Here is a 17390-nt window from a genome sequence, read left to right as displayed (position 1 = left end):
CTTATCCTGGCTAATCATCTTTTATACTGAGTTTGGTTCTGCAACTTGCCATTACTGATTCTACTGTTGAATTCAATGTACTTCTGTTCATCTTCAAATTAGTCTCCATATTCTTTATATGTAATTTGCTATAACTTCTCATGATTTGGCAAAATACATGTCTTCAATACAGTCAGTGTAGTTTCTTATACTTTGAATGCAAGCTAAAGTAATCGCTCTAATCTATACATCTCTCAAGGCTCTGGACTCATGTGAGAAGAAATACGATTAACTGAGAAATCTCCTCCAGACAATAAGTCTTTGAGCAAATCATTGGGAATACGTTTCCATACTCTCTAAATCTTGGGAGAACATGCACATAGTAAATGACTTTCTAAACAAGCAGAGCATTGTGGGTTAATGTCGTAACTCAGCATCGTCTCCTGAAAGTTCCTAACTCAGGAACTTCAATGTCTGTCTACAGTGTGAGTTCTGAATTAACTGATGTAAACCAGAACTAGGTCATTGGTGCTTTGTAAAGGGTCTCAAAATTATCTAACACATTACCAATGTAAGAACTGAGTGAGGCACAGAGATTTACGGAATGCTTCTTTGGGGAAAAACTACATAATACATGAGACGTTTAAAGTAGATTAATCATGAATATATGCAGGAAGGCTAGGTATAGAAACTGATTAAAATGTCCAAGATGATTACAGTTTATCAAAACATGTTTAAAGATATATTTTGTGTTTATTGTTTTACAAAACAAAAGAAGCTTTTGTAAAGAAAGATCTTCAGAGTTAAGGATGAAGTTGTTCAGTCCATTTTAGGAACATTCAATGAATTGATTTGGATAAGATGGCATTTTAGGTATTACACATAAAATTTAGTTATCTGGGTTCTCAACAGAAATTAAACTATCAGTTAGTATTTGTTTCAATTACTCATACAACTCTCATAGGGTTAAAGTCTGAAAAAAACATATATATCATAAACATAAATGTCATTTGTGAAATAGTTTTTCTATATTAAAAGATTTATCATATGACTAATTGTGTTTAAAGTCTTTCTTACTGTCATATAGATATTTCTCTTTACAACAAAGTCAAATTAGATAATTGTTATCTGCAAGAGTCATAGAAATATTTTTTTTCTTTTTTTTCGGAGCTGGGGACTGAACCCAGGGCCTTGTGCTCGCTAGGCAAGCGCTCTACCGCTGAGCTAAATCCCCAACCCCAGAAATATTTTTAAAGACAAGAAATATTTTGATCTGAAGGTGAATGATGAGTCTTTCCCAGTGGTTGATGATGTCTTTTATTAAATTAAAGACTATAAAAGTTTTAATGCTAGGCTTTACAAATGGCTGAATGGCAATATTCACAGGTAGCCTTGCCCTAAGAAGAAACTTGAAAGGAGAACAAAGGAAAGAACCAGAAATGAATGATGTCTTCTTTTTACGTGAACAGCTCTTGTGAGGAAGGTGGAAAGCAGTCATCTTAAACATTGTTTTTGTGAAAAGCTTATATAATTTAATATTTGAAGTTCTATAAATTAATCGATTTATGAGAGTATTGCAGGTTATTGTTTAAATAACACCTTCTTCGGTAGAAAATCTGAAGTAACACATTTAAATCACTACATACTAATACTATACGCACATTACCGCTTTGCCATATATCTATGCATGCTATCTGAGTCTAGATCCTCCTTAGTTAAAAGTCAGTTCCATCCATAGGCTCACAGCAAACAGCTTTGTCTCTCAATGGACACTTGACATGTAGAGTAGTTTGTCACAATTATTTGGTAATCTCTTTCAGTGTAACTCACACAGCAAAAATGACCTTATTCCTGTCACACATCAGAAATGCCCCAGCTCTACCGGTTTCCACATTCGAGAGAATGAAGAAAGTCATTCTGAGGTATGATTACATCTGTAGCGTCACTATTAGTATGGGATACTGTCATCTTCTCTAGATTTTGAATATGCTGTACTGACTATTCCAGACGTTTTGGGGTTTCTGATTTCCGTTTATGATGGGATTTTTCTACTAGTGTTTTAATATAGCTAAAAGTAAATAGAGAAATATATTCATGACTCATAACCCCCATTTATAATAGTATGAATTTACCATGCTTATAACAAACACTGAATATAAATTTCATTTTTATCTATTTTTTGAAAAAATAATGAATGACATTATTTTGGAGTTTAGGAGAAATATGCTATTTCTAGATTCATTTTTTTATTATTTGAACACAAGAATATGCATGTGAATTCACCAAGAGTTATATTTTTCAAACACTGGTACCAAAGATAATCTTACTCAAGATATGCTAGTTAAACTGTGAGAAATTTTAATAATTACTTCTTTACAAAACTATATTTCCCCAAATTTGACTAATTAACCTGTATGATTAGAATTAATATTTTAAAAACCCTTGTTTTTAAAATGTTATTTGTCCAACGTAAAATTTAGAAACTCCACTTACTGACGTTTATGTAATATTAGGAAATATAACACATTATGCCTTATGGTGGCCATAGTTAGAAAGGTTTTCTTCTAATTCTTCTAATTTCTTTAATTCTGCTTTTTGTTTATTTTTGTTTTGTTTTGGTGTGTATCTGTGTGTGTGTGTGTATATGTGTATGTGTGTGTGTGTGTGTTTAAAGAAACACATATTATTTATCATGGTAACCATTTTAAGGATCTTAAAAATTTCAAAAATTTAACCAAAATATAATTACACATTTCTTCTCCCAACTACCCCAATACCAACACAGGTACCTCACAAGTATAGGCTTTGTTTTCTAATTATATACATACAAACACACACACATTATTTTTCAAAAATGTTATGTATTCTCAAGTTGATGTATAATAGAAAAAATCATGTTGTACTAGTTAAATTTTATTTTGAGAAATATTTTATATTTCACTTACTTCCTGCAGCTGTAGAGATCATGGATAATATATTTATAAATGTGATTGTTTCTAGTTTAATTCGTCACACGTGGATATTTTTTAATCAGTTCCTTAAATTATGAAAAGATGTACACAGTTGTTGCAAATTTTTCGCAGTTTGATCATTACCCTGAAAAGAAATATATCATTCTAACATCATATGTTGATAACAAAATGCAATACCTAAATGATTAATTGAGGTTATAAAGTGTTAAAGTAATATTTATGTTTTATTAGCCTCCAATTCTCTTTAACACATTTTTCTTTTTACATTTTGTGGAAGCCTAAATATTTAGAAACTTCTACCTCAACAAAAATATATTGTAATGTGATTGTGTGTGTGTGTGTGTGTGTGTGTGTGTGTGTGTGTGTGTGTGTGTTTGGATTTCTCTGAGTCTAACTCACTTGAAACTTTCAAGAGTAAGCATGTCTGATGACTGCTTTTGTTTCCATGATCACTATATATGTTTTAAATAACCAATATTATCTGATCCCTCTCTACTTATTAACAATAATAACATAATATCCACTATGATAGGGAAATTTTTCAATCATAAAGATGTAAATAAGTAAAAAGATTGCATATTAAGAAAATTATAAAAGTAAAGAAATTACACTTTTCTTTCAAATATCTGATAATTGAACTTTTATAACATTTAACTCATGTTTTTTAATAATAAACCAATAAATCTTGTATAATTCCATGATGGTTTTTTACTAGAGAAATTGTTTGCTGAAGACTTATCTTTTTAGAGATTTTGTGATATAAAAAATAATTTTACTCTTAGATGTGTTGTAGACATAGTAGATAAGAGGTTTTTTGTTTCTAGACAAGGAAAAATTATACATTGTTATGATATTGATGTTTATCATTAATTCAATAATCAAAGCATTGGAAATATAACTTTACTTTGATATTAGAAGACAAAGACGTAAACAATTTTTGGAAAAGCTTTATCTCACACTTTTTCATTTGACCTTTATTGCTCAAAACTAGCTATAATGTGAACAATTTTGAGCACAGTCATTTCAAGATCTTTTCAGTTGATTCTATGATGCTAAATACCGATAAAATCAACAGTGTATGTATGCTTTCATAGTTTATGCCCTGTAACAAGGCTGTCCCTAGCACATTATACATATATTCTTTCATCATTTCTATATCATAATTTTGTAATAAATTACCATTAATTACCCAGAAAGTGACATGTACACGTTAGTCCTAAAACTTACATATCATCCTATTAAATCAGAATATTTATTTCATACCACAAATTGGATGGCATTGGCCTAAAGAATAGAAGACATAAATTTGTGTGGATAGAAAGATATGAGTATCTTGCAGTAGTTGAAGGAAAATGTGTGATTTTTTTTAAATGCATTGTACATAATTATCAAAGAATTAATAATGATATATAAAATTGTAGTTTATCTAATTCCTTAAATGCATATTTGATTAAAAACAAAAGTTTAAAGTCTGATATTTCTTAGGAAACATGAAACCAAAGTATATATATTGAGAATTCTGGAAAGATATCTGGGTGATACACATTCAGTTTAATAATTCATTACATATAGATCAATTAATAAAGTGTTTCATTTTAATAATCAGTTCCTGAAAAGTAATTAATGAAGTGTTTATAATTTTTAAAATCTTAAAAGAAAAGATGACTATAACATACAACATAATTCTCTAGAATATTATATTTATTTATAATAATATAAAATCTTATAAGTGTACATTCCAAATATTAAATTTTCAGAATTATTATTTTCTTTATTTACATTAATAAAATTGAAAAGAAATATTCTGATGTAATAGGATGATATGTAACTTATAGGACTAACTTGTTCATGTCACGTTCTGGGTAATTAGTGGTAATTAATCTAAATTTAATTATTAAATTTATATTCTGGTATTTGATACAAAGTAAAACCAAGAAGGTTATAGCCAGATTTATGAAATATCATTCTTAACCCATCACGTCTTACATAAAGATAATTATTGCTTACTTATAAAGAAATGTTAATATCAGGTGTTAAGATATTTTAGTCCCAGACACTACTATAAATATTTTCTACTCATTACATTAATTCTTCTATTCTATCACTGAATATAAAACATGTTATAATCGCATGCGTTACTGACTTAAAACTGTAGTCAATTAAACTCTGATAAATGTTTATTTACAATTTTGAATATTCATCTTTAATTCAGGTATGTGAGAAAAAGGATATTTGGGGTGTCGTTGAAATGTCGATTGATTTATTTATTTATTTATTTATTTATTTATTTATTTATTTTTACACTCCAGATTTTATTCTCCTCCCGGTCTACCCTCTGATTGTTCCACATCCGGTACTTCCTTCTCACACCTTCCTGCCCCCCCAACCCCCAACCAGACCTGTAATCTCCCTGGGGCCTCCAGTCTCTTGAGGATTAGGTGCATTTTCTCTGACTGAACCCAGACCTGAGAGTCTTTTGCTGTGTATGTGTTGAGGGCCTCATATCAGCTGGTGTACGCTGCCTGGTTGGTGATCCAGTGTCTGAGCGATCTCGGGGTCCAGGTTAATTGAGACTGCTGGTCCTCCTACAGGGCTGGCCTCCTCAACCTCCAGCAGCTTTTCCCTAATTCAACCATGTTGATTTTTAATTCTTACTACAATTCCATTCACTTTGTAGAAGGAAAAATTGAGACCATGATATGAGGTAATTTGTTTATAGTTACAAATTGTTAAATTGAGCAAAACACAATCGTGTCCATATTCGGAAACTATACAATTATCTGTTGGGAAATGCTTGAATACAAACAATGTAAAGAAAAGCTTCACAGAATGTCTTACTTCCCATGGGCAAATATTACATTTTGACACAACTAAATGATTTCATTTTCATAACCTGAGGAAAGAACGGATAGACTAGACTAACCTAAGTCGTGGTACTAGAAAATGGTAGCATAAAATTTGCTTGTGTCCTAGGATTTGATGTCTTGGAGTAATATAATCATTGCACCTTAAAAGTGCATAAAAGTAGTTTTCCAAGCAAATGTCAAAAAAAATCCATACTTGAAATTCTTTCTTAAATTAGAATTCAAATGAGGTGCAGAATTAAAACTGTCATGTTAAAGTTCTTTGTTTTCACCTATTCCTACCATACTCTCTGTCACAGCAGCTACTAAGCACTGCAGTGGTTAAAATAGAAACGCAGAAATGGAAGAGTATGCATTACTTTATACCATTTATGCCTATCACCTTTCTAAACATCTTTGATCTATAAATTTAGCTGCCATTTCTTTTCTCTGATACCTCATTTTCCAGAGCCATGAAACTGCACAGGATACAGACAGATAGAGCTTTCAGATTTCCTATTCTTCGGTTGGCAGGGAAATGTCTTATAGTTATTGGAATTCACACAAACACACACACGCACGCACATGCACACACACGCACACACACACAGGCACGCATTCAGACATGGGAATTCCTATCAGTATGACTATTTCTTCACTATTACTGTCTATTAAACTTTACCTAATATTCTTACAGAATGGTCTACTATTCAATACATGGGATTTCTCAGCTAAGATTTTCTCTGTAGGGATAAAACCTTAGCATGAATGTTATTTGGAAATTTTAGCTTTAAGAGTTTGTAAGACTGGTGTAAGGGCTTATAGATCAGTGTGAATTTTAGCTGCCAGACCCTGGAAATGTGGCAGTTATTACAAGTGTGAAACTCATAGGTGCAGATGGTTGGATGAGATATTCTAGGGTGGGCAACTGCAGCAAATTAACACAGCAGAGACAAAACATTTTGATAGGGGGAAATGTTGACCTTTTATTGAAATTCATAACACGGATCTTTTTGGTGGATTTATAAATAAATAGGAATTATCGACACTTTTGAGAAGTTACCAATTTTGTAAAATATTGTGATAGAAACATTTCATAGAGTAAATTAATGTGTTGTACAGTGAGTTAGAGGAACATTAGGAAGAAAAGTGGACTATATTAAAAGTGCTACTTAAAATGTATGTCATATACTTTTAAATACTTAATTTTGCAGACGTGATGTAATGTGCAAAGTATAATTTTCCCTAATTTAAAATATTCTACAGGTACACCCTTGTGCCTAGGTCACAAGCAAACAGCACAGAGATGCTCACAGAATCTTGTAATAGAGCAAGTGTCATAAATTAAAGCATTAGTCACTTGTGCTTTCAAATGTTTAAAAAAAAAGTAAGGTAAACTCCAGAACTCTAGTCACCTATATTCTCTGGATTTGTTTCGAATTCCAGACTGCTTATAAAAATGCACAAACAGAAATAGAGTTCAGCATGTCTCTCTTTGTTTTCTCTTATGGTATATAAATACATTTATTAACTGTAAATATCCCTTTTTGTATTTTTTTATCCATGGAAAAGATGTTGAGTTATTTCTTTGGAAGATGCAGAATAAATTATCCATCATCTCCTTTTTGTTCTTTCCTACAATCACGCTCTCAACAAATGATGATTTAATTATTCCCTTTCATTCTTTTGCTTCTTCTTGACTTTTTCACTTCTGATTAATTTAGGAGGAATACTAGATATGGAACGTTATAGTTATACCACAGTAAGGAGTAGACAGTTTGCTGTATGTGAGATATTACAGCACAAGAAGTAGTCAGCTGTGTGCTTCTGTGTAAGCAGTGTTGAAAGGTTAGTTGCTCAAGATGCAAAATAAAACCAAAGCAGAAATTTTAGCACAGTAGGTAGAGAATACGTTGTTTTTATTCTTCTTTTAGAGAAAATACACTGATTTCAGATAAGATCTCTATCATGACTTATATTACAAAACTTCAGTCTGGTTAAAAATGCACAACAGACCACTATCGGACTATTTGTAGTTAATATTACATAAATGTATGTAAAATTTACCTGTATATTATTAATATAAGCACAAAACATTTAGTTATAAAGTTACATGATGACCTTATTTGTTATCAATGTGAATTTAGGATAATCGACATAACAAAGTCTAAAACATGTAACTGGAAATTTATGTATTGGAGTGCATGCATACATTTCTGCAAACAGATTTGGCTGGTTGAGGAATTGAATAATTTTGTATCTACTATGTGTCTGTTATATAGTTACATCTTTGTCTATTGCAATATCTGTTATATCTGATTATTAATAGTGCCTTGTAAAAGGGAATATACAATAGTATTTTTTCAGTGCTCAATAAGAGTTCGTGAAATATTTTGTAGCTTTAGGAATTTATTCAATAGAATTTTATGAGGTTTTCTTTTTTTGGGTGATTGCCTTACATTCCACAAACACATTAAATAAATGGACATTTTGATTTCCCATGAGTTCAGTATTTTCCCAATTATTCAAGTCTGTATAGATTGGCCATCACCTTCTCTCACTTTCTATTCAACACAATGTGCCATTTCTTGCTTCGCCACAGAGTGAGTGGGCTTGGTAGTATTTTTAGGAAGAGCAATATTTGACAGATCTCCTGATGGTGTCAGCAGTGGTCGCAGCCTTGATGGACAGCGTCAAACCTTGGGGTGGCCTAGTTCCTGCTAATTAGTTGTTTGAAGTCACTCTGCGTGCCACAGGCAGAGACTTATCAGCCAAAGACATCTTTACCAGTCAAAATGACAGCCGCGATACAGCTGCTCGTGGAGAGATTGGAGTACACAAAGAGCCTTTCAAACAGGTGACAACCACAGTGGCTTTTACTGAAGTATCCTGAAGACGTCATGAAACAACCAAAACAGAATTTAAAAAAAAAAAAAAAGATCTAAACCCACATCTTTCGGGTGAACATAGAAACCACACTTCAAAATGAACATAAATATTACCATACTGTGGGAATGAAATGTAGATCTCGCTGCTTCATGAATACTTATAAATTGAAGGGAGTTGCATGCTGTTGTGATTAATGCAGCCCAAGCATATGGTTTTGGAATTAACTCTGATGTGCAGAGTTTTCAGAAAATCCAATGCAAGTACATTTACAGTGACTGGAAAACTTGCCAGAAACACTTATATTTGAAGACCTGGAGTTTACACAGCCTTAAAGAATGTACTGTGTAGTATCTCAGAGAGGAGTAGAAGTCATCAACCTGTATGTCAGAAGGGTACAGAAATGAGGAGAAAATAGTGGTAATGTGTATTTAAAGAAGGATATGTGCAACAACTTAATAATCAATGACATTCATTTCCATTCATGTGAGGTGTGGACTTCTCTTTGAACACAATTTAAATACATATTCCTAAACAAAGAAAATGAGTTTATTTTCTTATATTTTCCTTGCAGTAGCAGCTTTATTGTATGATCAGATTCAAAATATCCAACAAATGCTTCAATGATATAATTAATACTTTATAAAACAAACATTACACTATTTACATATCAACATATACAGTCATGAAACTGTAATTGTGAAAGCTATTTTAAACTTGAGCTTGGTTTTGGATATTTAAAATAGCTTTCATATGCTTATAAAGTGTATGCGTCCTATTCTGTAGTCACAAGTAATGATTGTTTAAGTTGGCCTAATATATAGTTTAAATGTCATAAGCCCCTAGATAAAATGAGGGTCCCATTATAGTTCATTTACATATTTTCTTTAGGTCTAAAAACTGTGTAGACTCTATATTGTTTTTGTCTATATATGGAAGTGTAAAAGTTGAAGTAGAAAAAAAAATTGGAAAGCAGTGTTTTAGGAGTAGGATGAGGAACAGTGATAAGGGAAAGAGTATTAATAAAATAGGAAAGAAAGACCCAAGTGCCTTATATACAATCGATGAAGTTTCATAATAAAATCCTGTTTTTCATGTAACTAAAAACTTCTAGTTATATGTAGAATATTATACTTTTTAATGTTTAGAACACACATTTATGGTAATAAAATAAATACCGGAGCGCTGAAGAAGTGGCAGAGGAACATAACTCTTTAGTAGACCTGAAGCCGTTCCCACATCTGGCAGCTTACAACTGCCTGTAATTCAAGCTTGTGATGATCTAAACTCCCTTCCTACCTCACAAGAAATTTTAATCCATAGACAGAAAATCCATGCATACATAAACAGGCAACACACATAAAACTTAAAAATTAAAGAAATCTTTTTAACGTGCATAATGCAGATCTTGCATTTTAATCTGTATGATAAGATAAAAAATTAGTTTATAATGTGAAAGCTTACAAGTGGGTGTCTAAAATCACTTGAGCTCTTCAAAAATATACCATTTGCTCAAATTATTTTATTTGTTGCTCAGAAAGATATTGGACTTATGCGCAATGTCTACTTGTATCATATTTTTTAAAACAACAGATTAGACATATAATGAATTAATACCCATATGATGAATGAAGCACTTTCTCCTTAAGTATCATTCTAATCTGTAACTCATGATTAGAAGAAGCCTAGAAGATACTTTGGTATCCGTGCAAGATTTTTTTTTATTGAACCATGAACATAGCCACATGTAGCCGATGTTTGAGTCTGTTCCAGAAAATTCTCAGATCCACAAGAGGTACTGTGGGTGATATAAGAAGCTGAAAATGGAGCTTCAGTGATGAGGAGAGCCCGTAGCAAAATGAACCTTAAGAACAGATTGATGCTTTTGTTGTAATTATTTAATATACATTCTGAAATAGAATAAATCATGTCCTATAAAACACATTTAATTAGGATGGGGTTAAAATGGGAAGACAGCAAGTGGAGATGAAATATAATAAATTCTATTGCATGCCATGAAGCTAAGAGTCATTTTACTTAATTTTTATCTTAGATATGTTTGTTCTTACGTTCAGATATATTTGCAGTATTTCTCAGTATGGTACTATGGTTCAATTTCTAACGCTGGAGCGCCAATAGGAAAAACAAATAACTCAAGCTTAACAATTATAATGTATCAGACACTCTTCAAAAACACTTTGATTATATTAACTGAACTAACAACACCGTGGGATAAAATCTCCTGTGATTCCTGCTCACAGCTGAAGAAAGATAGAAACCATCGCTTAGCAAATAAATTGTTGAAAAGATTTTTAAAAAATGGCTGTTTGCTGAGCCTAAAATCTATGGAATTTGACAAAGAGGACAGAGAGTCCAGGGTAGATTCTGGTTGCTTGACTTTCAGTATGATTCAGTATTTACTGTTCTTCTTCATCAGTGTCTCTCTCTTTTTAGGCTAAATTCCAATCATGGATCAGAATTTGTTGGCTTGTGTTTTATGGATCATTTGTCTAGTTTGAACGAGGTCACGTATTTCTTTTCTCAGGATTTAGATTTGTAAATTTGTAGTCCAATATTAGGACACACTCCAAGGCACTGGGTTCAATACCGGTACTAGTCTTTAAAAGAGTAAATAAATAAAAAAAAACTCTTCTCAGTATCTTCTGTTGATAATTATAAATGCATATGAACACAAAGTACATTAATGAATTTGACCTAAATCTATCCATGTACAGTAGTTGAAGTTAATTTCATATAAAATTATTTGACTACAAGAATATTTAAAGAGGGGCAATTACATACAGTTTATTTTGCCAACCTCTGATCTAAATCAAGAATTATGCCACATGTCAACAAATTTTCTATTATTATAATCAATATTCTTGAAAAGTTAATATAATCATTCATTAAGAAGTTCCTTATTCGACTGGAGAGATGGCTCAGTGGTTAAGAGCACTGATTCCTCCTCCAGAAATCCTGAGTTCAATTCTCAGCAACCACATGCTAGCTCACAACCATCTCTAATGGTTGTAAATAAATAAATAAATAAATGTTAAAAAAAAACTTCATTGGAAAATATAGAAAGTTTATTTATGATGTCAGGGAGAGGTATGCATGCATGTGTAGAAAGTCCATCAGCTTATAAAAATAAACTATTTTGTTCAAAATCTTTGACTGTACCATGGTTTGTGCCATGTATTGAATATTCAATCATATACATATTTCTTAATTTTTAATTTTTTCCAAAAAGCAATATTTCTACCCAAAGCAAAAACCAATTAAGAAGCATGTTGGCACATATTTCTAGTCCCAGGAAAAGCAGAAATTTTGTGAGTCAGGAAAACGTAGTTAATTAATAGCATACTTTTTCAAACAACAGATAAGAAAGCAAAACTCAAAGTACTTTCTGAAACAAAAGTCTTATACCTTTTGGCAACATTTTGTTATTTTTACCTTTATTTACTTTGTTTAAAGAATTATAGATTCCATCATATGTAAAAACTTTTATTTTTCATTTGCCAAAATTTTAAAAGGTTAAAACAAGAGTCCTTTTTCTAGTTTTTCCCAATTCATATATTAAATTTTAATCAAAGTAGCATAATAAAATAATTAGACAAATCACTTCATATCATGAAATACTGTAGACACAGTAATAAATTTGGGTGGAAAGACATTTTAGCATTCCGATCAGAGATTGCTCAAAAAGCTAAATTTCTGCGAACCATGGGTATTTAATTAATTTGGAATTGGAATTATATAAATGAATAATTGCATACGTTATGGTATAAAGGTGAAAATCAAGCACAGTTTGTGTGTGGGAAAGAAGATTTAGATAGGCCATGGTGTTAGGAAATATGTGCATAGGCTTGTAGAACAATATGAGGTTAATAGTATCATTGTAATTTCATTAAGTGTATCAACATCTCAGATATTAAAACATATGGAATCATAACATTGAAAAACGCTTAGAGGAAATGCCACAAAGATCACTAAAATGGCGTCACTATGGTTCTATAAGAAGTTACTAGAACAATGTGTTTTCCTCTTATGCTTCCATGTCATCTTTACCCCTGCTTGCTTTCCCCTAAAACCAACCCCAATTCTGCCTATTTCAAACGTTCAACTTGTAAAGGTAATTTTTATTTGCCTGACGTAGTTGCCATCCCTGTGGCTTACTGCTGAATAAGCTCACCCTTTCTAGTTCTTTCTCAGCTCTGGCTGGCTCTTTCAACTCAGCTGCTCTGGCTCAAGTTCTTCTCCAAACTGACTGATTCAATCTGGTGCCTCTCCGCTTCTCACTGAATTGCTCTTCTTGGCCTCAAACTAACTCTGGAAATTTGTTCAAATCTTCTGGCCCCTTCTTATTCTCTGGCTTCAACTGCCTCTGATGTAGGAACTGAATGGAACTGAGCTCAACCTCATTGTACTGACTCTATTCTGCTCCCTGAACAGAGCTGACTCAACTCTTTCTCCCTGCACTTTTCTTAAGTAACTTCTCTTTCCTATGCTCCTGAGAGTTGGGGCAAATCCTACCTCTGATTTACTCTGTTGAATATTTCTCCAAATCATCATTTTGTATGCCTCTCAATTATACATCACTTTCAAACATGGCTGCTTCCTTCTACAAACTAATCTTACCTGCATTGTTTGGGATTAAAGATGTATACTGAATACATGCCTGTATTCTGGCCAGAACAGATATTTTGCTGGACTAAGCTTCTTCTACATCAACTGAAAATTTATTTCAAACTGAAAAAAAACTGTAAGATGTTTAATGATTGCCATATGATTCTCTGAAATGACTTAAATTCTTACTATACCACTAATCAGTAAAATAAAGCAACAGAGACTAAATTAGTACACACATCAGACAAACAAAATATGCTACATATCTTTTTATGAAACATACAAACAGTTTTATTTTTATCTTAGCAAGCTTGATAGAAGAGATGTATACTTTTCCAATTTCCTTCGTTAATGTTAATGTTAATAAATAGTTATTGTTAATTTTTTAGCAATCTATACTACTTCAAATGCCCTTTCCGGAGCTCATATCTGACTAATGTATGTTTGGAACAGAGCATCCATGGAAAATAAGTGGCTACCATAAAAATAATCAAATCCATATTTCTGGATAATTTTGAGCATTTTATAAATATCAGATTTTCATCCTCAAATATCATAGGGGCTATAGCACTTCTTTCAAATTAGTGGCTGTTTTGTGTATCGATTTGCAGACCACATTATACAATGGCCTTCTAATTAAGGCCATGAATTTTTTTTTTCTTAGCAGGGTAGAAGAAAGCAAAATCTGTTTTATTTACATGTGTGTGACTGTATGCAGACCTGTATGTCTGTACTTATTTACACGTGAATAGATGCATATTTAATCATGGTTCAAAATGTATCTAAAAAGCAAAATGGTGACGACTTTTGTAGGACTAATACTGATGCAATATTGAGATCGAAGTACAATTCTATGGATTGAGAATAAATCGTGATAGGATACAAGGTAATACTAACACATTGCTACAGACACATACCAAAAAAGAAACAAAAAAGCTTTATACTGTATGGTTCCTTCCATCATAATCCTTTAAAGGCAAGGTAACGCAAACAATAATGTCAAGGAGTGGTTGGGGTTGGAATACAGGGAACACACTAACTTCAAAGAATAATGAAGAGAACTGGGGTGAGAAGGTATATAATTTGATTGCAAACGTTCTTGGGAAAGAATGGTGGGTACCATTAGAGTTGAATATGTAAACAAGACAACCAACCAGACCCCACCCAGAGCTCCCAGGGAATAAACCACCATCCCAAAAGAACCCAGGGATGGACCAATGGCTCCATCTGCATATATAGCAGGGGACAGCCTTGTCAGGCATCAATGGGAGGAGACACCCTTGTTCCTGTCACAGCTTGATGCCCCAGTGTAGGGAAATGTCAGCGCAGGGAGGCAGTTAGGGGTGGGTAGGTGGGTGAGGAAGCACCCTCATAGAAGCAAGGGCGTGAGGTAGGATAACTGGGTTCTGGAAGGGAAACCGGGAAATGGGATAACATTTAAAGTGTAAACTAAGAAATGCAATTTTAAAAAAAGGAGGAGAAATCATTTCTCTAGAAAAAAACATGAGAAGAACTGTTGGAAACTCTGGATAAAGTCGAAGTAGGAACTTGGCCTGAATTTGCTAATTGACTTTGACTAAAGTTAGCCTCTTGGCCTATCACTAAGACTTGGACATGGAGAAACTCGCTTTGACAAGTATCTCAAAGAGATGGCTTCTGCATTCTTCAGCCGGGTGCCTCCGTGTTGTAAAACTGACAAAAAGCTACCCCCAAGACAGAGACAAACCCAAACACACCAACTTCCACTACACATCTCAAATTAGGAGATCGTTACTCCGCCATCACAATCTTTAATGTTATTTCCCTTTTAAAAGTACGTACAGGGATAGAGTAGTGCTGCGAGTTAAGTCGAGAGTCAAGATGACATCTGACTCAAAATTCAGGAAGGAAGATGTTTGGTTAAGCAGAACAGAATAATACTGATGTCTTAGTCAGGATCTATGACTGTGTGTTTTTCAGCGTCCAGAATTCCGTTGCTAAAAGGGTGAATCTTACTGTATGCAAATCACAATTCAAGAAACCTGACATTTTAAAAGTGTAGCCAGAAAAAATGTCATCGTTGACGTTAGAATGACAGCAATAAAATCAGGATGCCACAGAGAAAAGGGAAAAGCAAGAATATAACCCCATAATAGACACAACTGCTTTTCTTCCATGTATGGAACAAATGGCTTATTTCATTGGAAAATTCATAGTTCACATACCTAGTTATTCCAGGAAGGCCCAAGAATTACAAAATAGAGACTGTATCTTTTATGTTTATAAAATAGTATTCCTTATATATCTGTGCCTAATGATTTCATCAGTAAATAAAGATATGGTGACTCCGAAGGATGTAATGTTTAAAATCAATAAGCAGACGTCTGCAAACTCACTGTCCCTGTTGCTTTGTGCCATGGGATTTTTTTTTTGTCTGACTTCTTTTCAGCAGCAACTGATATACATACTTAGGTGAAAGGCATCACAGCGGGAGTGATCTTTGCTTTACTGAGTTAGCCTTTTTCTCAGGATGCACCAATACATCAGCACAAAGAGAAAAGAACTGTTCTGTATGTTGACTCCTACACTGCTGAATGCTCTATTTAATTCCCCAACCAGGGAGTGTTCATTCTCCTAGTGATAGTCATAGTGACTCGGAGGGCAAAGTCCTCCACTTCAGCACGGAGTAAAGGACAAGGGGCTCGAGATACAATGGACCAGAATCTCCAGGGAACACCTAGCTTTACATGTCTTGTTAACAGACTCAACTCCACTCTTCTTCAGTCACTTTATTGAAAACACAACAGGCTCCTTTACCAGCACCTGTAGGCATAAACACTGCAGACCCAATCAATCAATACAGCCATGTCCTTTTGGAGGCTGTCTTTGACCTTGAGAAGTGTGGGCAATGAGTTAGAGGATGGGACAGGAAGGCAGTCTGTGCTAAAGCCCTAAGTTATATTCTACGGCGTGACAATAAAATCAAATCAAATGAGGGGAGCTAGATATATGTTTAGTTTAAATAAACCTGATAACTTCTCTAAGTGCTTCTTGCAGCCTTAGCTGGCCGAAGATGTGCTCAGTCTGCAAAGTAATCATGGCTGTCTCAATAAACCTCAGCCTCTAACAGTTCTTAGCACATTTACTTTCTCAACGCAATGCTACATTACAGCTATCTACTCGATTATGGCCAGAGTTCCTAGCAGTTATTGATAACCGTAGCACAGGCTTTCTATCTCGGCCAGCCCAGGCAGGAGAAAGGCAATCAGAGCAGTGAGCTCTCTAACCTGGATGTGTTTTCTTGAAACTTGAACATGATGACTCAGTTTTACAATGGAGCTTGTGATTCGCACTGTGCGAGAACTTCCCATGTCATTTTTATTTTTAGTTCTTTGGCACAAGTATAGAAAATTATTGTAGGGAAAAAAATCACAGCTTCTATAAGGAGGAGCTTTGTCTGCTCTTGGGAGATTTATAATGTTGAAGAAAAAAACCCACACAGCTTTCATAGTGCATTTCTCCATGTACAGGGGCAGATAAACATCTGTTTACTGTATAAATGAAACATATTTGCAGGATAGTTTCACTTTAATGTCCCCTTTCCTACCTTCTCCCATTCTTCATGTTTTGCTGCTTTAAAAAACACCCTCTCTTCTCAAGCCAGCCTGCCTTTTCTCTTCAAAATGCTCTTCTGAATTTCATGTGCATTCTCAAAGTGCATGGCTAAGCTAAGTGAGTTGAATATGTAGTGGATGGACCTGACAATTTTGACTGTCTTCTCTCCTGCATCATTTTCACTGTGATGCTCGTGAGTGAAATGATTCAGTGTAACAGCCTGTGGTGTCTGCAAGCTGAATGCAGTAAACCCATGCCATGGTGGGTTTATATGGTAAACTGACTGTTCTAAAAAAAAATAAAGCCCAAAGTATGGGGATAATATAGCAGAACATTGCCTGTTTCTTAAAGAATCAGTATAATTCACAAGCCAAAGAAAATTATCCCTAACTAAAAGGTGATATTGCAATGCTTGGGTTGGCTGACATAGATTTTAAGATATTATTTTTATACATAAAATGACATGCACAATTTACAATTAAGTGATTTT

At 33.5% G+C, this 17390-nt stretch overlaps 1 protein-coding gene across 8 annotated transcripts in view; it reads left to right on the top strand.

Annotated features, from left to right (window-relative positions):
• Pcdh9 (protocadherin 9) overlaps window positions 1-17390 on the top strand; it is an 899165-nt gene that overhangs the window by 328684 nt on the left and 553091 nt on the right. For 4 of the 8 annotated variants that reach the window (NM_001431494.1, NM_001431497.1, NM_001191688.2 and 1 more), the window contains 1 exon segment: window positions 1800-1901. In NM_001431494.1, coding sequence (NP_001418423.1) covers window positions 1800-1901 — 102 coding nt within the window. 8 annotated transcript variants of the gene reach the window in all.

Source organism: Rattus norvegicus, chromosome 15 (assembly GCF_021556685.1).
Source record: "Rattus norvegicus strain SHRSP/BbbUtx chromosome 15, alternate assembly SHRSP_T2T, whole genome shotgun sequence".
NCBI lineage: Eukaryota > Metazoa > Chordata > Mammalia > Rodentia > Muridae > Rattus > Rattus norvegicus.
Note: the sequence above shows the minus strand (reverse complement) of the source record. Positions and strands in the feature narration are given on the sequence as shown.